Source organism: Solenopsis invicta, chromosome 1, assembly GCF_016802725.1.
Source record: "Solenopsis invicta isolate M01_SB chromosome 1, UNIL_Sinv_3.0, whole genome shotgun sequence".
NCBI lineage: Eukaryota > Metazoa > Arthropoda > Insecta > Hymenoptera > Formicidae > Solenopsis > Solenopsis invicta.
The window spans coordinates 25,073,552-25,100,844 of NC_052664.1; the positions used below are offsets into that span (position 1 = coordinate 25,073,552).

At 40.7% G+C, this 27,293-nt stretch overlaps 1 protein-coding gene across 3 annotated transcripts; it reads left to right on the forward strand.

The window, feature by feature from the left end:
- The first annotated feature begins 183 nt into the window (after positions 1-183).
- LOC105202057 (nuclear hormone receptor FTZ-F1 beta) lies at positions 184-26,355 on the forward strand. 3 transcript variants are annotated; one of them, XM_011170429.3, is made up of 7 exons: positions 184-937; positions 20,276-20,790; positions 21,263-21,687; positions 22,923-23,267; positions 23,375-24,994; positions 25,267-25,557; positions 25,680-26,355. In XM_011170429.3, the coding sequence occupies exons 2-6, from the start codon at positions 20,448-20,450 to the stop codon at positions 25,531-25,533; spliced, it is 3,000 nt and encodes a 999-aa protein (XP_011168731.1). In that variant the 5' UTR covers positions 184-937; positions 20,276-20,447; the 3' UTR covers positions 25,534-25,557; positions 25,680-26,355. The 3 variants fall into 3 exon arrangements, with proteins under 3 accessions (XP_011168731.1, XP_039303840.1, XP_025988269.1); XM_039447906.1 differs by lacking the exon at positions 184-937 and adding an exon at positions 17,324-17,617; XM_026132484.2 differs by lacking the exon at positions 184-937 and adding an exon at positions 17,324-17,602.
- The last annotated feature ends 938 nt before the right edge of the window (positions 26,356-27,293 follow it).

The window sequence follows — 27,293 nt, forward strand, 5'->3', positions numbered from 1 at the left end:
GAGGGGGTGGACAGAAGGCACGAGAGAAGGAGGAGGGGAGAACGCACTCGCGGAGGAGCGAGCGAGCGAGCGAGGAGAGAGAGAGAGAATGAAAGGCAGAGGGAGAGAGGGTGAGAGAAACGCAGGTACAACTCCACACACACGGAAGGTCCACGGCGGCGAGAGAGCGAAACGGGAGAGAGGGAGGGTGGGAGAGAGGGGGAAAAAAAGACAGAAAGAGAGAGACAGTCGAGCGCGAACTCGTGGTGTGCGGCGGAGGTGCCACCAGCCGGAGTAACAGCGGAGAGTCGGAGGTGGCCCGTGCCTGTGTAGTGGCTACCCGTGACCGCCCGTGGCCGCTCTCTCGCGAGTTTGTAACTCGCCTCGCCGTTGTTGTAACGTGACGCGCGAGAAGAGGCGCGCGTGTGCGACACGGACGCGTTCGCTCGCGTTCATCCGTACGGAGTTCGTTCGCCCGTCCGTATTTTACCTTCGTCGTAAGCTGCGTCCACCGGGAGCAACGGCGCGAGGTGCTCTGCTCTTTCTCGTCTCGCTCCTCTCCTCCTTTTCTCTCTCTCTCTCTCTCTCTCTCTCTTTCTTTCGTTCTCCGTTTCGCGTTCCTTCTCTCTCTCTCTCTCTCTTTCTCTTTCCTCTCTCTTTTTCCCGTACACGCGAGTGCGATCGGTACAGTGCGACCAGTGCGACGTGATACGTTCTCGCTTGCGGATCGCCCTTCGCTGTGCTCGCGCGACAGAATAGGTGCCGCGCGTACGTCATCGTGAAAAGGACTGTCAAGAGTGCGTTGTTAACTTCCTTTTGAGTTGGCTGTCTCGCGGTAACAACGCGGACACGTTCATCAGCACCGTCAGCACGGCGAGATCTCGAGCGAAGAGAGAGAGAGAGACGGATAGATAAAAAGAGAGAAAAAAAAGTGCCTCGGCTTGGACTGGACGACAAGGTAAGAGTGCTTCTTGTATTTGTTTCGGAAAAAAAAGAGCGACGGTAACATACATTAAGGTCCGCTTGCCGTGCGACTCCGACAGTACAGACGTACGGAGGTTATGTTTCCCGATGACCCCTCGGCTCCCCCCTCCCCCTCGCGCGTCTCCTCCTCGCTCCTCCTCCTCCTCCCCCCTTCCCTCGCACCCGCCCTCTCCCGCTTCTACCCCTCCCTCTCTCCCGCTCTCTTCTTCCTTCTCGCCGCCGCGTCCTTTGCGCGCTTCACCCTTCTCTTTCTCTCTTTTTCTCCCTCTCGCGTACTTTGTTCCCCCTATCCCTTTCTCGCGTACTTTTTTTCGCGTTAGACGTCGCATATCGCGAGCAAAAGGATCGCCGCGACGCGATCCAAAGTTTCGAGAGATCCACGCGAGCGGGTCCGCACACCTGGCGGCGATTTTCATCCGCGACCGTTCGCGATTACGCGCGCGCTCTCCTCTCTCTCTCCGCTCGCCGCTCCGTTCTCCGTCTTTCTCTCCCACGTGCGGGGATTTCTCGTCACTTCACGTACGTACGGACGTAACGTACCTGACTCGCGCGTCTGGCTACGTCTACGTCTGTGCGTCTTTCGTATACAGCCAGTTTCGTAGACCTCTCAATGCGGGTTTCATGAGCTATCAGCTGTCAGCCACCACCTGTCCGAAACTCACGCGTGCGATCTCTTATTTTTTTTTGCTTTGCTCTCTTTTTCGCTGCGTACACGCTCTTTCCCCTCACCTATCTCGTCCGTCTCTCGCGGACGTTAAACGACACTTTACACAGTAGTTTTCCTCATCGTAGTTAGTCTTTGGACTAACGCATGATTTCCCTTCGAGAAAGGCGCACGCGCGCGCGCGCACTCGCGCGATCAACGACGACGATCGGCGCATCGGAGCGTGCCAGCAGCTCCCGGAGTAGAGAAAAGGCTTGTTGATATTTCGGCGCGCAGGCTTTCTGGCATGACAGCGCGACCGGCCTTGAGCCCCCCTTCCCCTGCCCCTTCTCCACGTCCACGTGTCCCGCCTTCCCCCGCGCGCTCTCGTCCATCGTGTTCCCTACTACAGGCGCACTGCACGATACTCTATGGACCAGTGACGCTCAACGCGCGACGATTCCTCCTCCTCCGCGAGCGAGAGGAAATTCCACGATTTAACATATTTCTCATATTCTTTTTATACGAGAGAGTTATGTAAGTTTGTTTCTTTGTAACTTAGTTTTTATCGGTTAAAGCCTCGCTTGTATCGGTCGTTAACCCTCCGTGGTCTAATTTTTTCGTTGCTTTCTTAAATCAACCGGATGCCTGATAGTATTTTTTAAAAGATTTTCGAGCTATAAAAAATTTAAAAACATTCTGATACACTCTTCATATGTTTTCACAAGTGTTTGATTAATCTGAAACGTTTTTCTTTTTTTTTTTAATGTGTCGAAATTGCAGAGGCAGAACAGGTCATAATTTAAATCCAGAGGTAGAATAATTCAAAAATGAAAATTCGACTAGGTCTTCAAATCCCCGATTGGACTATGGAGGGTTACATTTGTACTAACCGAAAATACATTATAAATTGAAAATGGTAAATAAAACGTATGAAAATATACATAACATGCAGCAGTAAAAAAATAGTGAGCAAAAGGTATATTTGAATTTGCGCAAGAAAGTATATGTTTTAGCATTTTTTTTTTTTCTAACTTTTGTATCGGCGCGAAACTGCGTATCATCGTATTCAATAAACTCGAATTCTGAATATTGATGTACGAGTTTGTTCTTTGAAAAATTAGAGACGTACGCTTGGTACTCTTCAATGCCCATTTTCATCAATGCAGATTATCTCAGCTTAACTTACTCCTTATCTTTTTCTTGTTCTAAGAATTAAAAACAAGATAAAAAGTAAATTAAACTGAGTTTGAAATTAATCTACATTGGTGGAACTGAACATAAATTGGAATCAGGACATTATTCCTGGATTTGCAACGCTATTTTTATAACTGTATGCGTTAATGACTATTCACTGTCTTTCAGTGATTCCGTTTAAGAGAGTGGAGAGGGGCGTACTCTCATTAATCGGAATTCAGTGTATTATCACTGAAATACGGTGCATATATCACTGATTGATATAATTACAAATATAGCATTGAAATCAGTAAGATTTCACTGATTCCGATTTTAACGAGTATGTACATGGAAAGAACAATTTCGCTGAAATACGGATGTAAAAATAATTATATTGAATCATTTAAAAAATTGTATAGGATGTTCAACTTGGTTGCTAGAACGTCAAAACTGTTTGAAGCAATACTGCGTTCTACGTAATCATTTTGGTCCAACGTAAAATTATTTTCTGATCTATATCCAGCTGCAATAAATTTTTAGATGCTGCGTTAAAATTATTCTCTCCACGTATATATGCACAAACTATCGATTCGATTGATACATTCATACTTTACAAGATGTCGAAGTTTTTAAGGCGATCGTTGATTCTCGTCTCGAAAAAGTTATCTCCGAATTCACGAAAGAATTTGTCGGTAAAATTTGCTTTATTTATATTCGGATTGTTTGCGTATGTGCAGCCTTAATTAGAGATAACGCGAGCATTCATAATCCTCAAGATTTATGGGCTGAAAAGACACTTTATCACGGCGGGGCACCACTGATTCTTACGAACCGCGAGTGCCGCCCTCCTCTTCTTCCTCCTCTCTCTCTCTCTCTCTCTTCGTTCTCTCTTTCTGTCTTTCTCCCGATCCCGATCCCGATCTCGTCTCATCGCGACGCGTCTCGTTCGGAGTGCTCGGGCCCTCCTCTCCTTTCTCTCGCAGCGTGCGCGCGCGGACACGAAATCGCCGCCGAATCGTCGAGCGGGCGTCTCTGAAGGTAGGAGAATTAAGTGACCGAGAACGCGCGACCCGAGAAATCGTAAGAGCGCGTCAAGCTCGGCGGACTTTGGCGGCGATTGAAGGAGCCACGGAAGAGAAGAGAACAAGAAAGACAGAGAGAAGGGAGAACGAGACGGAGCGCGGAGAGCGAGGACGAGAAAAATCTTTCGCTCGCTCGCTCGCTCGCTCGCTCGCACGCTCGGGTCTCGAGCGGAGAGAAAATGAAACGGGAACGTATGGACGGGACGGGCGTTAGCCCGTAGCGGTATTACGAGCGTATCGCGCGGCCGTGTCGGCGGAGCGATCGCGTCTCGCGACAATGGTATCGGCGTAATCGTAATCCATTCGCGGCCTGATCGCGACCGCGACGACGAGAGACGACTCGCCGACCCGACCCGACCCGACGCGCGTCGCGCCGCGTCGCACCGCGTCGCGTCTCCTCTCGTCTCCGATGGCCCGAGATCGAGCGCTCCACCTTGACGGCTCCACCTACATCGCGCTCCGCGCGATAGAACACTCCGCGCGTCGTACTCGCCTTTCGCCTCGTCGTATCCTGGTATACAGGGTGTCCCGAAGTTGTCCGACCTGGCCGGCGCTAATAACCGAACGTGTGTAACGTTACTTCTCGGGAGCCTCTCTTTTTTTCTTATCCGGAAAAATGCCATCGAGACGTGTACTCGATCTTGCGTTATAAAATTTCGAAAAACGGTGGTTGTCATATAATCATAGACAACCGCTCGAATCTATCGCTGAATCTCGAAGCGATTTCTTTCGACAATTGTTCTTCTAATCCCGTTCATTTGTGCGGCACAAGTCTACTTTTACTGGCGAGTTATCGCGTCGCGTATATTGCAAAGCTCGCAAAGCGCGCGACAGGATGAATCGCGCCAACGTCCTTCGGCGGGAAAAGAACGCGCGGCCGATTAGATTAAACGTTACAACGTGCGTATTGCGTTTAGGTATTACGTATACACGTCGGATTTGCGCGGTTTCGGTCTGCGCCGCGCCGCCGCGCCGGTGCGAGTGAAACGGCGAAAGTCCGCACGTTGCACCCTCGTTTGACCGCTGTTTTTTCCGTGCCGCCGGAATGATACGAAAGGTCACGGAACGCTTAGAAGAACTTTCTCTGCGTTTGGTGGTCGTTAGACTCGCGTGCCAAGTAAAACTATATTTACCTCACCGACACGCCGTTGCGGCGCGCGTTCTCTCCTTTTCCGAACTACGATTTACGCGAAGGATCGATTCGATCCGCGCAGGTAAAATGTGTTTCACAACGAGATGCGATTTCGCGATATGCAGGATACTTCTTAAGGATCTTCGTGAACTCTAGAAGCGGCTCACTCAAGCGAACTCTCTCAAGTATTTCACGAAAAATCTCGATACGAGTTTTTCCTACCAAAAATTACGAAGACAAGCCTCTCTCTAGCGTCGATATTGATAAACCCAGAGAAATAGTTATATTTAAGTTGATGAAATCGTTTCTTTATAGCTTGGGTTTTTTAAATTAAAAATAAAAATTTATTTGATTTCAAGAAATAAAATTATTTTGCCCATTTTTTGAAGTAAAAAAAAGTAAGGTAAATAAATTATTTGTTCAAATTATTTATTTAATTTAAACACATGATTTTTTAATTCAAAAAAAGTACTGACAGAAATATAAGAAATAATTGTTCTATTTTCAAAAATATATTTCTTTTATTTAAAAAAAGATTATACGTTATACAACCGAACTATTTCTTTAATTATAAAAGAATCAAAAAATTCCTTCAAATCCAAGAAACTTTTCTTTAACCGTGCAGCATTGCACAAATTTCTTTGATTCAGACAAATGTTTTTTTAATCGAAGAAATTTTTCTCCGAGTGTAAACTTTGATTAGTTGAGTTCTAAAGACGGAAACGCGCAACAGAATTTTATTTTTTCTAGTTTTTATATTTACTAACAGAATTTTCCTTTAAAAAATCTTTTCCAACGGATACCTGATCAAGAGTACTACATCCTTTCAATGAATATATTGTTTAAAAAAATTATTCTTAATTTGAAAAAGATTACGCACCAAAGTCTCGCTCACACAGGTGTAAAATAAATAAGATTCTTTGTACAATCTACCGGGGTGACGTAAACCTTTAAGGATCGATTCATCGGCATTGATAATTATGGCGATTAACCAATACGATCTTATGATATTACAATTTTCCTAGATAAAAATAAATAGCGATTACGTAGTAGTCTGTAAGCCTACAGGCTTACATAAGGAAACATCACTCGTTACAGCTGACGTGAAAAGAAATCGGAGATACTCTCGGCATTGCTGCACGCCCGCGTTCGCGCAACGAAAAATCACCTGTGCGCTGTCAGTTTAATAAATTAGCTCTCGGGAAATCTGGCGACGTGTACGTCATTCTTGTACGTGGGCATCGTTTAGAAAACATCAGTTCTTGATTTCTACATAGATATCGTGCTACCGATACGAATGCAATATTATAGAGTTTATTATTTGCAATGATACGAGTGTAAACGAGATCAAATCAGACTAACGATCGAGAGTATCTTTTATTTGAAAAAAAAAAAAAATAAAAAAAAATACTCTCCATCTAGCATATCGTATGGAAAAGAAGGAAGGTTAATTAGTCGACCTCAGATTAGCATTAATTCAGTCAGCGAAAAGGTCTGATCAACGGTATATCTGTGGGAATAATACTTGAATAAATTCATAACCGTGGACGTCGCGGCTGCCTGTTGACCTCTGGGTGTTGAGTGACGTGGACCCGTCTACCGCGGTATTGGGTATTCTTGGCGTATATCCCTGTTCAGTGGCGTGTGAGTAAAAGCTCGTCCCAGTGGCGGCGGCGACGGCGGCGGCAGCGGCGACGACGACGACGGCGACGGCGACAACGGGTCTATCCATTCGCGAGCGTGTCTCTCTCCGGGTAATCGCTATACTCTAGATTGCGCAAGCACCTTCGGTACGATCTTATCGTGCCGGCTGCAGCGTACGCGCTGCGCGTGCACGCACGGTACGTGCACGCATTCATACGCCCGTCACGTATGCATGTATGTACGCACGTATGTACCTGCGGCACCGATGTGTGCAGCAGCTTCTGTGTGTATCGGACACACGGGCGTAAATGTCCTTTACGCCCGATGGGTCTCCGTGCGTGCGTGTCGACGCGGTTATGCGTACGACGGACGTGTACGCGTGTACGTGTGTCCGCGTACGAGGAAAGAAAAACGCCGTGAATGTGCGTGAAGGGCGGGCGAGGGAAGAGGAAGGAACGAAGCGCGCGCGCTGGAAACTCCCTGGATCCTTGAAACAACGCGGATAAGCCTAGCGCAACTTATGAATATTGATGTACCTTTCTCGCGGCAGCCGCACCTCGATCACTCGTTTCCACTCGAGAACGATCATCTTCTCTTCGATCCCTACCGTTCGTCGCCTTGCGCCGCGTCACTTTTCGGCGTAAAATCGTGAGAGTGTTGGCTGATTATCGGCTCCATTTCGCGTTATTCAGTTGCCTATTTTTCAACGATCAGACATGCAATCTTTCAACCGGATGGTGTTACGCGAAATCAAGCAGACTTGGCAAAAAAATGATTGCGATAAATTATATTGAAGAAGTCAAAAGTTCGTTTGTCGATCCAATTCTCGATCAAATATGTTCTGTTAATTTGTGGATTAATTACGCTGCAAAGAAATTTTTTTTAATAAAAAAAAATACATTTTCTTAAAACCATATCTATATTTTGATGCAAGCATTTATTTGTCCTGTTCAATAAAAATACTTACTCTTAAGTATACAGACATATTACTTTAAGTATATAATTTTGTATTATTACATTTTTCACATTTAAATAATGATTTTACAAATGAGCTAATAATATTATTGAACTTAATTAAATTGTTTACTTACAATTAGATTAAAAAATCTGATTATCTTGAATATAAAAATAATTTAACAGTAAGTTCTTTTTGTAAAACAGCAAGAAAAAAATACTTGATTAAAAATTAGTTCTTTATTTCATTTATACAAATTTTTAACTTCACTGTAAGTAAATATGCCATTAAGATCCACTGAGTAAATATTTTTTTTTGCCAAGTAAAATTCTTTTGTTTTAAAATATTCTTTCTTTCAGTATAGTGCTTGCGTAGACTATTGTCAGAGAAAGGTTTCTTTGACCGGAAGTCATAGTCCGTTCTGATATTTAAGATCATCGTAAGTACCATCTTAAGATATCATCAATCAATCAGAGAGCCGTATAAGCATCTTAAGAAATTACTTGAGACAGTTTTGAAATAAGAATCAACTATGGAAATCAATCTTTGAGCAAAAAAATGTGTGCATTGCTATACGGTTGAAGAAAATTTCTTTAATTTGAAGAAATCTTTTGATTGTTCTTTTTATTAGAATTAAAGAAATAATTTGATTGTACTCTCTAAATTCTTTGGAGTGGAATCCCACTCTAAAAGTGTGAAAATCCTGTCAGTCTTGATAAAGAGTGGCAGGATTTTCACACTTTTAGAGTGGAATTCCACTCTTTTAGATGAAATTCCACTCCAAAAATTTTAGAGAGTACAACGCAAATCTTGTTTTTTTAAACGGAAGAAATCCATTTTTAAAATCAGAACAACTAAATTATTTCTTACATTTTTATCAGTACTTTCTTTGAATTAAGTTTAACTATTTGTTTACATTAAATAAATAATTTATTTATTTGTAAAAAAGCGTTATTTGTTGAAATCAAATTAATTTTTATTTTCTGCAAAGATATTTTCACTTCAACTTAAACTAACCAATTTAAAGAAACGATTTCATCAATTTGAACATAAATCATTTCCGGGTGTAGTATCTGATTAATGTACAATACTTGGAAAATGATGATTCTGGTATATTAAGTGTCATTTTAAGCTTAATCCTTCGCGTCGATTCATCGAAAAAAAAAACTTAGAGAAAACGGCTCTATTTATAATTCTACGAAATCCTGTTACCTCATTCCTGAATTCCGAGGAAAATGTATAGGACGAGATCCGTAAACCTCGCTGGACGCTCAAATGTCGCGTGCTCACCTCGGAGGTCTCGAGTATTTTCTTGCGACGCGCGCGTAATCAGCCTCGCGGTTTTACGTTTTAATTAATTTACGCTTCAGCGCGGCGTAACGCGAGCGACCTTATTCCGCCTCGCGACATCCGAGGGAGGTAATGTTAGACGAATGACGCGAGACAATCCGCTATATCGCGACCATAAAACGCGGGCTCTTCCCACGCGTGCTCATACCTCCGACTGGAAAAACGCTTTGAGCCAAGGCTCTTGTCCGGAATCACCTTAGCAGCTGTACACGTCGTCTGAACGCCTCTTGTTCTCCAAAGGTCGACGGTTACGGAACGCGCGCGAAACGAGGCAGCTGGGATATGCCGACGGGATATCACGACCGACGCAACGAATGCGGCCGTAAAATTTTTCTTTTGCCGCACACCGCGCGTGCACGCGGGGAAAAAGAGGGGAAACTGTATCTCTGTTGGTCGCGACCGTTGAATACCGGTTTCGGTGCTGCATTGTTTCGATCTGGCTACGTGGCAGTTCCTCGCAATCTCTGTATCGCTGTATTCTTAAAACGATACACCGGTCATTAAGTCGCGTTACGGCGTGGAAAACTGTTTACGCCATACGCTGGGAAGCAAAAGAAATTTGGGATCAAGAATGTCGAACTGCTGCCGACTATTTCTAGACGAAGGGATATTTTTAGGAAACGCTCTTCAATTTCGTTAACTCGCTGCGATGCTACTGCAGTGGTATGCGATTTTTTTTTTTTTTTTTCCTAAGAAAAATATCGAAACAGAAATTACTTAATGGCGCTAATAATAAATCGGAGACGTTTCACTTTTACTACTGATAACTTGTAACAAATAAATAGTTCTTTAGTTTTCGAATTAAGGGGAGAGAGGTAGTAGAGATGCATCAAAATTATTAAATTGATTAGCAATTAATTTCGTGATATTACATTTCCGGTTTTACTCAACAGGTACGTTTTAAAATTCGGCAAACGTGCAGCGCGCAGAGGAAACTTGTAAATGTACATTGAGAAAAAAGTCATTAACTTGACTTGATTTTTTTAACCTGATTAAATGTTTTTAGTCCAAGTATTTATGCATTTCACTTAAATACACAAAATACTTGAACTTCAGTTTAAGCAATCATATATTTAACATATGTATCTATATTTAACTTAAATACATTTGAACTGAAGAAATTCAATCGAATGTGTACATCAATTCATCTAGAAAATTATTATTGAGCATTAAGATCAGCTTTCAATCGACACGTTTTTAATCCAAGTGTGTTGATACACTTCGCGGTCGCGGCAGGATGTCGATTATAAAAGAAATCAAGTTCTAGAAAAGTTGTGAAATTGTAGAAAATAGTTGACATATTTACTCGATTGCTCTTAATAATTTATGACTTGCAATTTTATATATAAAGCAATTGTCTGCTGCGTTGATCCTGTTTGATATCTTATCCTATGAGATATTAATAAAAAAGTCGGCAGTTAGCTCGTTGACAATTCTTGCTACGCTACTGCGTTCGTCCGCACTGATTGTTGTGCGATCTGCCGTTCTCTGTTACATTCGGTGCGGCATTCTTTCAGTAACGGAGGCTGGAGTACAGCCAACCCAATGCGAGCCGACGTGGCAATTCGATCTGAGTGTACTTATATCTTAATCACGACACACGTGGATAATTTCCGCTCTTGGAGAGATACATGTGGATTAACTGCAAGAATTCTACCAATCTCTATTAATCTAACAACTTTACTTTTTTTAAGAGATAATCTCTCCATCGTGTCACTTGTTGCTATAAATACTTAGAAATGTATTATACGCCTAAAAAATGTATTAATCATAAAATACATTTTCACGATTAATTAATGTAAATAATTATGCAAATTAATCATTAAAATTAATTTTTATTGCTCCAATAGTGTGATCTTCAAAATATTAAAAAAAAAATCATTAAGACAGCATAAATTAATTGTAAAGATGAATTTTATTGTGTGAAATGTGGTTTTCGGAAAATATGCAAAAGAATCATTTTGCAACTGCTTGCAAAAGAACATTATCATTGAATCACTTTTTCATTTCAAAACGTTACTTTATCTTGTACGTATGACTCACAATTATACGTAGTATATCACAGTTTTATTGTACTAATCAATATTAGTCGCGATCTGATATCTATATATCATTCGAGAATTTATACTTTGTGTTCTTAGAGCGCTTTGTGTTTGTTTATTGCATTTCTGAATTGCGTGTTTGTGCTAACGACGCTGTTTAATCTTTGCTATTGCACATCGCGAGATCATTTTTATCCGGATACGCCAACATCGAAACTAGAGACGCGTGTCCCGCAAATCGCTTTGCACGCGAGTACTGTTTCCCCTCCCCTCCAAGAAGTCGAATTTTCCCCCGAATACCCGAATATCCCCGGCTATCGATTACCACCGGTTTCCGGGGAACGTGTGCCGGTCGTTGTCGCGCTGCGAAAACGCGCGTGTATGTACATACGAGCAGCGCGCGAGCGCGCGAGGCCGGTAGCTGCGCGATTGTGAACCGGTTTTCGATGCCGCTCAAAAATGCCCCACCGTCGGCAGTAATAATTTTAATCGACACCCAGGCCAGACCGCCGCTGCCGCCGCCCCGCCCCGGCTGTCCCTCTCGCGTACACGCTCTCACGCTCGCGCGTGCATTCGCGAGATGTCGAAGATATGCGCTCGCGGGGCCCGACCGGGCACCGCGCTTGACAAGGCACACGCTCTGGCCCGGGTGAAAGGAAAACGCTCGCCTACTACCTTCGACTTCGGAGACAGAAGGAGAAGGATTCCGCGGCGAGCGCGAGCGAGGACATGCACGACCGCAGGAGACACGCGGGAGTTTTCGCGGAATACCGCCACGAAAGCCGAGCTACAGGCGAGCGTTAGGTAGCGATGACGCAAAGCTACCGCGAGATACAAATCCGAATCGTAATCGTGAGGCAATCGCGGAAACGTCAAGCTGGGTTACTCTTGCCAAAAGCTTTGCGGCGGGAATGCCAAAGTCTTGTTGAACTTCGGGGATTCTTTTATATTTATACGCCAAGAGAAAAATTTTTTTAATGAAAAAAAAATACATTTTTTTAAAACTAAATTTTTAATTTGATTGCAAGTAAATAAGCTATCCGTCGAGTAAATAATTTTTTTGTGTTCAGTAAGAGTTTTTTTGTTGTACTCTCTAAAATCTTTGGAGTGGAATCCCACTCTAAAAGTGTGAAAATCCTGCCAGTCTTGATAAAGAGTGGCAGAATTTTCACATTTTTAGAGTGAAATTCCACTCTTTTAGATGAAATTCCACTCCAAAAAATTTAGAGAGTAAGATATTTTTTTTCTCAGTATACTGACAAAATCAAGGAGATCCGCGAATGTATTATACAGCTTCGAGATATATAAATATTTTAATAAGATTCGAATAGATTCTTTAAATTTTGATGTTTAATATTTAATATGATTTTAAAGGTAGAAAAAAATGTTTTATCAAAAATATATTTATAATATATTTTTATATAATTATATAATTATTTAAATATATTTAAATATAGTTTATCAACTTGGTTATGTATACTCTTCTTTTAAGATTTAACTAAAATGAACTCATAAAAGAGATTTTAATTAAAAATTTGTTAAACAGATAGATTACTTAAGAATAGTCATGGACACAATTAAAAGTCAATGCTCGACAAATTACGTGGGAAGTATGTCGTGTAAGGCACGTATCTTTCGTATCTTGAATATTTTTCCTCCGCTACAAATTATCTCGTGATATGCGACGCTGTAAAGATCTGTGGAAGGCGCGGATCGCCTCCGGAATAAACCAAGACGTTTACAGACGTCGACTATCGCGTTAAAAGACTCCGAGAAATGGAACGGCGGGAACGCTGTGCATGTTATAGTCGAGGAAAACTACTCCAGTTCGAGATACCGTTTTATTTCGTGCGCAAGGCACTCGCACGGGATTCACACGATCGGCTGTCCCTCGCACTTGTCGTTAAATAAGAAATTGCCTAGTAGAAATTGACCGTTTGATCGATATCGTGGAAAAAAACTTATTTGATAAAACACGATGTAGTAGTAGTCCACGAGAGAACGTCAGCTAAAGAGCTTAATTATCTTCTATTTTTAACGCTTTCATTTTTTATGAAATTCTTTTGTTAATCGTTCGCATTTAAAAAACATTAAAATCTGCGTGGTAAAAATAAAGTAAGATTCTATAACGGATATTAATATTAGATTGAAAAAAAAGTCATGTCGTTCTCCTTTTTATGTAAATAAAAGGCATTTTTTCATACAAAGCAAAAACTTCCATTTGCATAAAGAACAAAACGAAACGACATGTGCTTTTTTTGCCAACCTAATAAGTTTGGACAGTTGCAATGTGCAAATGAAAATATCTTTACCAGGAAATATTTTCAATTTTCATATAAATCATCGTAAACTTTCAAGACGCGCCCATCGTACTTTTGAAAGCAACTAATAGAGTATGCATTAAGAATATCGCGATGGAATGTAGTACATACGTTTACGATGACAGTGAAATATGGGCGACGCCCACTTTCATAATACTAAACCTTCGGAGTTTGATACTACTTAAATGTAGTAATAGCTTGATATATTATACATTATCCTTTTGTTAAAATGTTTTATATTAAGGTGTATCTAGACATCAATTTAATTTATTTGATGCATGACACCTGTCCTATAAAAATACAATATTTGAACGAAAAATTGATGATCAATTTAATTTGAGATATTGCTAGCTTCAATTTATGATTGCGTTTCAAGTTTGTTAACCCGTATCGGCACGCGGTTAATAAGAAAAATGTATTTAATAATTGTATAGTTAATTAAATTTTATTTTATAATTAAATGTATGGAATAATTGACGCAAAAATATTACATAACAAAAAAATAACTTTTTTAACACCAAAATGAGACTAATCATTTCTTGTAGTTTTTTTTAGATGCAAAATAAGAATCCGCTTTTCAAATTGCGTTACGTTATAATTTTGAGAAATTTGCGCTTAAAGTTGCAAAAATGAGCTATTTTCACATACTTTGTCACATTATAACTACATGGTTGGACTGTAATGATACGTGTTAGAAGAGTTTTATTGTAACCAAAATTAAATATATCATTAGGATTTTCAAATCTTAAAAGGAATATTTAAAAAACAAATAATTGATAAATTCAAAATAGTTCAATTTGGCAGATATCAAAATTAAAAAAAATGTCTGGATTTAAACAAAAGTGCATATATAGAATAATACTGATAGTTTATCTGCCTTTCATGATATTAAATATGAATCTAATGCTAAAGAATTCACAATAAGAATTTTAGCAAAAAATGTATATAGGAGAATTTTCATATTATAATATAATTTATCTTCCAAAAAATTCTCGTACCTTGTTATTATTAATTTGCTGTCTTATAAAGCAGGAAGTAAATTTGTACATAGAAGCTAACAAAGTATTTCATGAAATTCTAAATGTCCTATATAGGAATATATTTAATCTAATTTTAGTGAATTTTTGGTTAATGCTCCTAAAAATAGAATTGGCTATGTTTGACGATCAAGCGTGCAAATTGCTCGATAGTCTGAGGACTGAAACGCGCGAGCAATCATGCCATTTTGGCATCCAACTCGTTGCACGCGAATGTTACACTTGACCGGTGCGTTTCCACGTCGAGGACGAGAAGGTTTAACGTAATGGCATACGAACAGAGACAAACAGGGCAGCGCGACGCGACGCGCCGCGCCACGTCTTTCACGGTCATTCCGCGGGGCTGCCGATCGGGGACTCTGTTCGCGACCCGCTTAAAATAGAGCCGCCGTATATTCCGTAGGTCGTCGATCCCTCTTCCGCGTCACCTGCCATGCCGCCTGCTGCAGCCTCGTGTCAAGATAGGAGGAAGCTAGGCACCGCGCGTGCATCACGCGCAACCACTGTCGCGTTGCTCTCCGCGCAGCGCCGAGCCGCGCCGCGAGACGAGGCGTCCGCCCGCCCGCCCGTCCGCCCCGCTGCCGATGTCAAGAAACGGCACCGATCGAACGGTCATTGACTAAAGGCTTCGACGGTAAATAACCTTACGCCCGTTAACATAGGCGCGTTGCTCGTTTCCATAAAAAAGAAATGTTGTTAACGATATGTAGGACATTTCTCGAAACGTTAAGAAAATTATGAAAAAATTACAGATTAATTTATATTGCATTTTAAAATTTGACGGCAATTTTCTATCTGGATAATAAGTTATTTTAATAAGAAGTAAACATGTGCTTTAATAAAAATATAAATAAAAATCTGAATTCTTTTATTTAAGCACTTTATTTAAATATTCTAGATGACGTTTATGTAAAGTTTTATTGCGACGCAGAGATCATTTCTGTAAAATAAATAAAATTTATTTGTTTATTTACAAAATAATTAAACAATCACAATAAAACTTTGCATAAAACATTTTGAATATTTGGAAGTACTTACATTAAAAAATTGAGATTTTCTTAATGTTGTAAAAAGTAATTTAATAATTTTTAATAATAAATAGAGTAAATAAAATACAAGAATATGATATTAAATAAAAATATCTTATTTATACAATTTTCACATGTGCACAGTTTATTTGAAGTGTTAATATTAGCACATTTCCCAATTTTATTTATTTTGCAGAAATCATATGTCCGATATATTTTTAATAAAAGATAGTTTTAACATTATATGAGAGAATCTTTATACATTTGCAAATATTGTGAACTTTAGCCAATAATATTTTAGAAAACTTTATGTAATACATACGTACACATGCGTCTGTCAGATTTCTCTTTAAATGCCATTTAAAATAAGATTAAGGAACGAGGTTTCATTCTTGACGAATTTATAGCTCGTTGTGCATTATTATAGCTGATTTATTGAGTAGTTTTGATTATGGCTGATATTTTTCAAAAATTAATAGTTTCGAATTATGAAGTCGTACACGTATATCATCTGTTTCGCAAGTTATAATCATTTACGGAAAGAATAATTTTACCGTAGTATCTAGCTAAAAATTTAGCTAGATACAGATCGGAAAATAACTTAATGTTGGACTATCAAAATAATTATTGACCAGGATGATGATACTGCTGCAAGTTTTAACATTCTAGCAATCAGTTTAATAGCGTCTAATATAAATTATTTAACATAATTTTCCAACATAATTATTTTCGGATCTGCATTTCAGCAAAATTGTCCCTTTCGTGTTGTAATACAATTAATTATATTCAATTAATAATAACGATTGACATTTTACGCTACGGTTTCAGAAAATTTCGAGTACCGTATTCAGCTATCAACAGACGTTTTTCAGAAAAACGTTTGTATTTTTGTCGGGACAGTGTCCATCGGTAGTACGGCACTTGGACTATCATCATTTCGCGTATGATAAAGCCCGATCGTGTTATCGCGGTGCGGAGGACGATGCTTTGTTCGCAAGCCTGCTATGTCAGACAAAACGGATATCATACGGCCGAGTAAAATGAGGAGATCCCACGGACAACTTGCACATTTTATAATGAGCTTGCTGCTGATTCGCTGCAAAAAAAAAAGAGGATAAGGTGCAACGCGCGGGACAGAAAATCGGCTTACGGAGAACGTACGTAGGAGTTAGCCAAGAGGATTTCGCTAACTGCATTTACGGTTGTCGCTCTCTTCCGTGACTCATTTTTTTATCCCCCCTTGATATTTTCTTCGTTACTTGTTTAAACGTAACAAAGGGCACAGAAAGTTTATAGCAAATTGTAATCGATTAATTTTTCTCGAAGCTATTACTTTGGAGAGTAAAAGAGAGCGCGCTGTGGGAACACATCGCGTATCTCCGTACAGTCGGATTCGACAAACAAAAGCATTTATCTTAACGGTGGCGATTACGACGGCTGCTTACCGCTATATGTTACATTTTAAAGCGTCGCGGCAATTGCCAATGGCGATACTTGTCTTTTCCTATTGTGTCGGACAACGGTCCGACACAAATGGGCCCGCGACAAAGCGACGTAGTAAAGGGCACAAAGGACGTCAAAGCGGCTCGCTCGCTCGTGCGCCTACCTGTCGAAGCAGGCAGCCAGCGGCGGCGGCGGCGGCGGCGGCGGCGGCGTTTTCTCGGCTCTCGGCGAGCCGACGCTTCCTCCGACCGTCCTTACGCGATGTCACTGCCCGAGTCCGTATCTCGATGCACAAGAATAAGGAGGAGCAGGAGGAGAAAGAGGCGGAGGAGGAGTGGAAGGAGAAAGAGAAGGAAGAGGAGGAGGAGGAGGAGGAGGAGGAGGAGGAGGAGGAGGAGGAGGCGGCACAAGATTCCATCGTCGTAGTCATCGTTTGTCGTCACCTACGGCTAACCGCCGCCTTGGCCACCGCTGCCGCCGCCGCCGCCGACGAAGACGAAGACGAAGACGCGAGACGACGACGACGACGACGACGACGACGATAGTTAAGATTGGCGGTGGCGGCGGTCGGAAAGGAGTGCATTAGCGTCGCCGCACCGTGCACCGGTGCAACGATAGCGTGGCCCGGCTCCGTTCCAGCCCAGGCCCGGTCCGACTCGCCTCGAGCTGCAGTTCGGTGCGGTGCGGTGCGGTGCGGTGCGGTGCGGTGCGGTACGGCCGCGGCACGACCGCGACGCTCCCGAAGTGGGGAGAGAAGACCTTGAGCTGCGTCACGTGACCCCGAAGGTGCATAGGAGCCGGGTAGGGCGGTCGCGGAGGGCCTTGAACTTACCGCCGACGTCGTAACTATCGCGCTCGCGCGCGCACGCTCGCGTTAGTTCCCAAGTGGTAGATGGTAGTAGAGGAGACGCGGCGACTCGGGGGGATAGAGCGACACTCGGCATGTGCGTACTCTACTACCGCGCGTATACTATCTCCTATCGCTTCTTTCCGATTCACATTCGCTCAAATATAAGATAAGAGGAAGAGAGAGAAGAGTGGGCGCGAGCGCGTTTCTTATACGCTCGCACTCGCTCAGCGTGTACGCTCGTTTCCGAAAACGTAGACCGGCTCCGTATGTGCGCCGGTCGGTATGCGACCTGCACTCGCGCCCGCGAGGGGCTACCTGCCGCCGCCGCTACCGCCTGATGCAAGCGGGGCGGCGCGAGGCGACGCGGGTGCCAGCCGCCAGGACGACACTCCGCGCGGTATCGCGACGAAGAGAGCAAGAGAGAGAGAGAGAGAGAGAGAGCGTACACCGGTCTCTCCGATATGCTCGACCGCTCCGGCTTCGCCCGTCCCGCTCGTAACTAACGTTGTTACGTTACTCCTCGAGGCATTGCCGTCGCCGCGCCACGCCGCGCCGATGCGTTTCGTTTGAACCTCGCGATAACTAGCCCGGCAAGACCGCACGAGTACGAGAGTACGGTTACCGCGTTATTTGGTGCATCGTAGCCGTGCACTCCTGCATGTGAACGAGATACCACCGACCGCGGTGGCTCGTTGGGTCACGATGCCTAAATAATAAATAAATAGAATTTTTTAAGGGGTTGCTGCATATTATTTCTTTTGTAACTCATTTTACCTTCTATAGCAAAAAAGACAATTGCATAAAAATTGTCGCTTTAAAATTGAAAGAAACTTAATATCTCACATCATCGTCAATATAAATTTTGTAGATAATTGCCTGGTTTAAAACTGTTCTATTCGTCTAACTTTACATTGATTATGAGAGAAAAAATTCCTAAATTTTAATAATTATTTGTTTAGTACTAATGAAATATTTAATTACAATACGTCATGAATATTTACTACGTAAGAAAAAATAATACTTAAATTAGTGTACTATTCTTGTACTAAATAAATACATATTTATTACATTTAATAAATATTTCATTAGTACTATTTGAATAAACATTTATTATTCTAATACAATTTTGTAACTTCTCCCTCAGTATACAAAGAGTACAAATAATTTTCTTATATTACCTGATAGGAATTAAAAAGTGAATAAATTCCTGATGAATTGAGTTCAATAGGGTACTTTTCTAAATCCATTTTTTTATATTAATTCTGAGAAGACGTCTTTATTCATAATTTAGGACTATATCAATACTTTAAATAAATTCAAAAGTCTTTCAAAACTTTGTTATAAACTCAGAAGTCGAAGAGTATAGATAAATTAAATATTTATCAAGGAAAGGTCTATTTCTGATACAAACTCCTTATTGTAGACTTATTATAGATCTAACCAACAGAACACTTTACATAACAGCGCAAAAATCGTGAAACAGCGAGAGCTGAGTTACTTCTTTCGAGGACACGTCAACGGATTGCAAAGTGTTAATCGTTAATATATGGTGCTCGCAAGTTACACGCAGGTTCTTTATACACACGACGCGGCGCGTATACGCTAGTTGCGTAAATTATTTTAATTATCCGAGCGGTTTACGCTTCAGAGCGTGTGACCTAAATGAACGATTTTGCAATAGCTCTGCTCAGTTTGAAAAGGGACCGATAGCGAACTTAACGGATCTAAGTAGCCGCGGCCGTACCGATTGCCGTTCCAATCAAGTGCCGATCGGGAACGATCATCGCTCGGGAAGAGCTACGACCCGCGACGCGGACACACACGTCGATCTTTATTTTTTTCAATGACGGATCGCTTCCTGTACATCTGTGTCGCGTGATCGGCCGAGCACTCCTCCCGCACGCATTCGCGCCATGTGCGGGCGTGAGTGAACGCGCGTGTGTTTCCGCGCGCGAAGGTCGTTCGGCGGTTCCGCGGGACCGGAAGTGGGCCGGCCTTGCGGCACGGCCATCGACGTAACCTTGCAGACAAGAGAGAGAAAGAGAGAGAGAGAGAGAGAGAAAGATACTTGACTGTGTGTCAGCGCTCGCGAAATCGTGTCTAATCGTGTGGCTGGATTTTCGGCGTACGATCGTGCGAGAAATTCATCGATTCGACACTTGGTTATTTCTAAGCCGAAGCAATTCTGCTTCCTTGCGAAACCCTGCGTTATTGCGTAAACTATGAATTGGAAAGTATATCCAGGAATTTGATAATCGGATCTCGAGATATAAAATTCCTGTCTGAATTTTGCGCACGCAAAATTCTATTTAAGAAGATGAAAGGTTGCTCTGATCATCCAAACATCGATCAAGATTAGTGTCAATTTTTTCAATGAGCGATTATGATAAAATGATAAACAGTTTCGTTAATTACACTTAATATTGTTGCGTCAGATTGATGATTAAGCGATATGATAACAGTGATAGGGAGCAGTGTATAGTAAACACTGATTTGTTTCGAGCTATTTCTCAACGTGAAAGATATCGCGAATAAAATGTTAGGCATAGTGATGAAAGATTTGCGTAAACACACAAGAACTGTATTCGTTCTTTTTTTTTCTTTTTCAGCGATACGGAGGGAGCGTGAAATCGGCATCGATAGTGTACACTCAGACGTAGCTCCCGATAATTCGCAGAGACGACAATAAGGGGGCCCTGCCGTAAGGATGCTGTACGCTTTCGCGAAGATCGAGAGGCCACGAGTCGTATCGCGAGCTTGCAGCAGCGTAACCAGCTGAGAATGTCGGAGCAAAACGGGCCCAGCGAGGGCCCAGGGCCAGGGCCCGGTTCAGATTCGACCTGGTGGCCAAGCACGCAGTCTTGGAAATCGTCGGCGACCGCCTCACTGTCAACCTCGTCGACTCCCACTTCGGCGACGGGTTCAGCGTCCGTCTCTGTCTCCTGCTCCGCGTCCAGCTCGTCCTCTACGAGCTCCTCCACCTCGACCAACTCGTCCGCGACTTGTTGCCCATCGTCTTGCATCGGCGTGTCCTGCACGATGAGCCCAAGTCGTTCCACAGAAACGGGGAAAAACGTGTCCGTCACCACTATTAACGTACCGCCCAATCAAGAAATGCATGACGGTATTACTCTCGACCTATAAGATTCCTTTAATGCAGCGAACGCAAAGCGAGTGTTCGAAATATTCTTTTTAATATCTTCAACGGCACAAAATATCGCATAAATTTTCTAAAATATTCTAAGATATACGAATATTCGTACAATATCATAATAGCGTATGTATATTTGTACGATATTCGTTTGATATCATGTGTTAGGAATATGATGCTATTCAAGTATTAATAGAGTCCTCTAATTTATTGCATATTTGACACGTTACAGTAAAGAAGTGATTTTGATTAATTTTAATAGCAATAATGATTGACGCTAATCTATATATTATAATAATTTTAAGAAAATTTTTACTTACAAAATTTTGCGTTGATATTAAAATTAGATTGGTTAGATAATTTGTTTTCATAAGCTTTTTTCGGAAAGTGGTAAAATTTGTAGTACCTTTGACTACACGTAATGCCATGCAACTGTGATTTTCAGGAAAAGGGCTATGTAAATATCTCGGGGGACAGAACGGCGTGACGGTGTCGGTGGTATCGACCTCGGTACTGGGATGCGGAAACGCGAATGCCGTTCCGACAAGTGGAATCTGCACGAATACGGGGCCGCATAGTATCGGCATCGGAATCGGCGGCATTCTCGCTGCGAATGCGGCCGACATCGATGATCCCGAGGATAGCGACGGCGAGATTAGCAAGATCGACTTTAGGGGTGTCAATCTACGTTCGAAGAAAAAACGCGATATATCGGCTAATCAGAATGGCGACAAGATCGGCGACGGAGATGCAAATGGCGACGGTGGAGGATGCTGCGATGACAATTCGCAACAGCAGCCCGAGAGGCCTATGTCGTGGGAGGGTGAACTGTCGGACCAAGAAATGTCTTCCAATACAATTACTAATCAGGTTAGGCTTATTGAATTGCATTAAGAAGGTATTCTAGTTTGAAGGACCATTTTAAAGAGCCTATTTTTACGAATTTTTTGTTCTGAAACTGAAAGCAGTATTGCTAAATATAGAGGTTATAATTAAAAGAGATAGAAATTAGGTATTAATATATAGAAATAATGTAGAAATTATTATTAAAATAGAGATATTATTTATAAATATAATGTAATTTCGAAAATTTCTGTTTATACTATCCAGGTTTGCATTCTTCGTGCTGATCTTAAGCCAAGATTTATTTTAATCTACACAAATATGCTATTGTTAGAACTAGAATAAATAATTTATCGAAATGTTGAACAAAATGACAAACAACTAAAAATGAACAATGGAATTTTGCAAAATTTCTTAAACTTTTACAAGTTATAAAAAACTTATCAAGATATTTAAAAAAATCCTATTTCTAACTATAAATGTCACGATTATTTTGTTTCAAGGCAGAAGTCGATCGGTTTAGTAGTTTCTGAGCAAAATATGGGACAAGATTGAAAAATATGGATTTGAGATAAACGCATTTAAAGCTTTGTTTAGCTCATACACCGTGTTCTTCAACATGTGAAAACAACGTTAAACTATTCAAATTTCATTAAATTGTTTCACTGATTTATTCTTAATATTGTAAAGATTGAAAAACTGATTGAAAAAAATCGATCTTTTTTTACCGACAACTAGAATATCTCCTTAAACCAAGTTTGACCGATAAATATATTTATTTAAGGCTAAGATAGGCAGTGAAAGGAAAGTGTACAACGCTTGTATAACACTTTTATACACAGAGAAATGGAGTGTTACCAACTCCAAATATTGATGTTTAAAAAGAGTATTTATATAAATTTTTGAAGAATCGTGAACGTAATTGCAAAAAATATGATTGTTTACTGATTTAAAAGTATTAAATATACTTATATTCTTTTACTATTAATTAAAAAATTAATTGAGAATATTGCAGATAAAATAAAAAGTAAAAGCTAATAATGAAACCTGATTGCAGAGATACAAGAAAGACACAATCAGTATCGATCTGTTTTGCCATTTATATTATAATCTCTGTGAAAATCTCAAACTTTGAATATAAATTTACTTTAAACATTTATTTAATAAATATTTTTACTTTAATTATATAATTATAGAAGTTAAAAATGTATATAGAATTGTGCATGTACATTTTTAACATTTTAATTAACTGTTGACTTTAGGACCACAACGAGGAAACGTCTATGGAAGGAGTTCAAGTATGTAGTACGAGTCCTGGGCCCATGGAACAAAAGTTTCCTATTAAATCGGAACCGGATTTTCGATCTAGCCCAGGTTTTACATTAGGATCCTTTCACGACGGTGGCTTACCCATAACGCACAATCAACAATTGCAGCAACAGCAACAACAACAACGTGGTATCGAAAACCTCGAACAGACTCAACAGAGCGATCTACCACTTCTCGTAGGCAAACTTCTCGGTGGATACAATAACTCAACGCCCAATCACAGTCCTGTTCTCAATCCGCGACATCATCTAACTAAACACAGTCATACTAGATCACAGGTAAGCTAGTACAGCCAAGTATCTTACTAACACGTCAATCTAATAGATTGATACGTCGACATGTTTAATATATATGCATATACATTTTAACTCTCAAACTGTCGTAGGTGCCGTCACCAGATTCCGCCATTCATTCTGCGTATAGCGTCTTTAGTTCACCAACACAAAGTCCTCACGCGGCACGACACTCCGCCCTAGGAGCGGGTAGTCCGATACCCTCCTCATCGTTGTCCCTCTCTCGACACAGCTTCAACAATTCAACTTCCTCGTTATCTCTGTCGCTGTCGCATTCGCTTTCAAGGAACAACTCTGACGCTTCCAGTAGCTGTTACAGTTACGGCTCGCTTAGCCCGCCTACGCATTCACCCGTCCAGCAGCCGAGACATCCACATTCGCATTCACAACATCATCAGCATCAAGTTGCGCAAGGTAGTCCGCTGCATCTACCAGCTTCATCTGCAATTCCCGCACATCATTACTCGTCCTCTTCCGTACCAGGCTCGGAATTGTCGCCGGACGGTCATCCCGTTGCGGAGGATCAGGAAGACTGTAGGATACCCTCAGCGCCGTCGGGTATCTCTACCAGGCAACAACTGATAAACAGTCCTTGCCCGATTTGCGGTGACAAGATAAGTGGCTTCCATTACGGCATCTTTTCTTGTGAATCGTGCAAGGGATTCTTCAAGCGCACCGTCCAGAATCGTAAGAACTATGTGTGCCTTAGAGGAGCAGGTTGTCCGGTCACAGTGGCCACGAGGAAGAAGTGCCCAGCCTGTCGCTTCGAGAAGTGTCTCAATATGGGTATGAAACTCGAGGCGATCAGAGAGGATCGTACAAGAGGTGGTAGAAGCACTTATCAGTGTACCTATACTCTGCCAGCAAATCTCGTTGGTAGTCCTGCTGGTGGTATGACTAGTGAAAAATTAACGACGGCGGGCAATTGCAGCCCAGCACCGGTTGGTAGCGAGCATCATTATTCCATTAGGTATCATTCAAATCATTCTCATAAGATGCAAGTACCTCAACTTTTGCAAGACATCATGGATGTGGAACATCTTTGGCATTACAACGACAATGATCGGATGGGCGGCAGTGGAGGAATACTTGGAAGTGTAAGGAATACCGGTGGTGACAGTATGCTCGGTGGACTCGGAAGTGGTCCGGTGCCTAGCGGAACTGGAACCGCGATTGGCATTGGTACAGGAAACAATGGAGGTGCTGTGGAATGTTCGTCGAATGATTCTAACAATGTCGACACTAATAACAGAAGGGGAGAGACGTCGAGTCCCGCCAATTCGACTTTAACGGGGGCGTCCGATCAACATTCCACAAATGGCAATACTACCAATAATAGTAATTCTCAAATTGCCAGTAATTCCAACGGCAATTCAGCGCAGCATCCGGACTTTTTATCTAATCTGTGCAACATCGCGGATCATCGGCTTTATAAGATTGTCAAGTGGTGCAAGAGTTTGCCATTATTTAAAAATATCTCGATCGACGATCAAATCTGTTTGTTGATTAACTCTTGGTGTGAACTACTACTTTTCTCCTGCTGTTTTCGAAGCATGAGCACTCCCGGTGAGATAAGAGTGTCTCTTGGCAAGTCGATTACTCTAGAACAAGCAAAACAGCTTGGTTTAGCGACTTGCATCGAGAGGATGCTTGCTTTTACCGACAATCTGCGAAGGCTGAGAGTAGACCAATACGAATATGTTGCAATGAAGGTAATTTTTTCCTCTTCAATATTAAAAATCCTCATTTTTAGCATAATATTTAGCATTTAATACAATTATTGATTTCATATATATTTGCATCGAAATTGAAAGTAACTTTTGTATTAAATGAATATATCAATATATACAGACAGATAATTATATTAAATAGAGTGTTGAATAAAGATAAAAATAAAATTCTGATTTTCTAAATTTATGACAACACTAATAGCGAATATATTACTAATTTAGTTTTTTTATATCTGTTTCATGGAAATTAAAAGGTGATCGTGCTGTTAACGTCCGATACAAGTGAATTAAAAGAACCTGAGAAGGTCAGAGCTTCTCAGGAAAAGGCCCTTCAAGCACTGCAGGAATACACAATCGCGAGGTACCCAGAAATACCCGCCAAATTTGGTGAATTATTATTGAGAATTCCAGATCTTCAAAGAACATGTCAGGCAGGAAAAGAATTACTCAGTGCGAAACGCGCCGAAGGAGAAGGCAGCTCGTTTAACCTTTTAATGGAATTGTTGAGAGGAGATCACTGAATTGTCAGCACAGTGAATTATGCCGTAAGTTTAGTAATAATTAAGTGAACCGAGTCTTCAGTTGCAATAAAAAGAAAATAAAATTGCTTTAAATAACCGTTGGTAATTGCTGCAGAATTGTAATCAGACCTCTATTTTCTTTTCAGATTCCACGCTTATAGGGTCCATAAGCTTAGGGAATCGGATATAATAAATAATCGCAGAGCAAAAAAGATTAGGAAAAAAAGGAAACGACAGATGTGTAAAATCTATAGCGACATTAGTACTTGGTGAGGGGATTGCATTCTTCGTAATTAGGACGCATTAATCTAACAAAAGATGAAAAGAATTTCTTCTATTTTACACTGGAATGCTTCCATACAGGTTGTGCATGATCGCATTCCTGTTTTGAAACAAACGAATTTTGAAGCGGCCTACAGTGTATGTTGGATCCGTATGTTCCGCATACAGGTAGATGCTAATGAGACTGAAAGTTTAATGGAGACATGCAGAGCATTTACTTTTACAATGATAAGCGTTGTATAAATACGGAGATGGTATCAAATAGCATTAAAATGCTAAATTCTATTAAGTCAGGGTCTCACGGTGCGTTGCTTGTCAAGGCTCGTCATGGCTCGGCAAGCCTCTATGCGCCGCGGCGCCGTAGAATCGCGGTTTTAGCCTGTTTTTTTACCATTTTAAGAGCCGAATTTGTAACGAGCCTAGGCGAGCCACGCGCCATGGAACCTGACTTTGGATGGATGTAATCTATTCGAGCGCGAGCTTTATAGTGACGAACGTGGATCTATAAACAAAGTTGACCTTTAATTAACGATTATAATAGAACAACCAGTATTGCGTATCGTTCTGCGCTTACTTAAGAACAGAGCATAGCCATGCCTTATCTATCCCGGTTATGAAAGTGTACTTAAAACTTAATGCATCAGTCGACCAATTGTCTACTTATAGAGCAATTAATCATGGAATAATTAGTTAATATGCTTAATTAGTATATATACTGTCCACTGAATATGTGGTTCTTATCGATCACACAAAATACTTTTTTTATTCTCTTTATATGTTGTAACAGCTTGCCAACATCGGGAAAAATTTAATTTTAGTTGGCATAAGTTTCACAGAAATTTCTGATTATCAGCAATATAGCTGCTATCTTTTCTGTAAATATATTTTTGTAAGGAAGAAATTGGCTAATACTGTTTTTCCGTTTTTATTTGTAGAAAGGATTTTATTTTTATTAAGTATTATCAAAACATAAAAATTAAACGGCAAATCAGATTATATGTTATATATACATGTTTATATATATTATATATTTATATTATATATTGTTTTGCATATATATCTTCATGATCGTAATATAATTCTTTTTTATTGGTTTCTTTCAATATCAGTGACAAATTTATATTAAAGCTTCCGTTTTCTCATTGCAGCAGTATGAAATTATCATGTCGAAAAAACAAATTTTTTTCCTTATAATGTCGAAATAAATAAATTTTTTGCCATCATATACATTTGATAGCAAAAAAATTAATAAAATCGAATTTTCTTTTAAAGCTTGAAAAATAATAAACTCTGATCAATTATCGTAAGATACATTTTTGTACAAAATATAGTGCATATGTAATATGGTTTGAATTTGACATGCATTTACTAATAATAAAAAAAATAATAAAAGAAGCTAAATAAAAGTTTTCGTATTATATTAATTTTTGTTGTTGAACAATGTCTGAAAAAATGACTTTATTTTTAAAAAATTATTT

What these genes read in the sequence shown, in the direction of transcription:
- LOC105202057 (XM_011170429.3), top strand. Translation starts at nt 20,448, where the DNA reads ATGTCGGAGCAAAACGGGCCCAGCGAGGGCCCAGGGCCAGGGCCCGGT. An exon ending in CAATCAAGAAATGCATGACG is followed by an intron (nt 20,791 to 21,262) that starts GTATTACTCTCG and finishes TGTGATTTTCAG; the next exon opens with GAAAAGGGCTATGTAAATAT. An exon ending in ACGAATATGTTGCAATGAAG is followed by an intron (nt 24,995 to 25,266) that starts GTAATTTTTTCC and finishes GGAAATTAAAAG; the next exon opens with GTGATCGTGCTGTTAACGTC.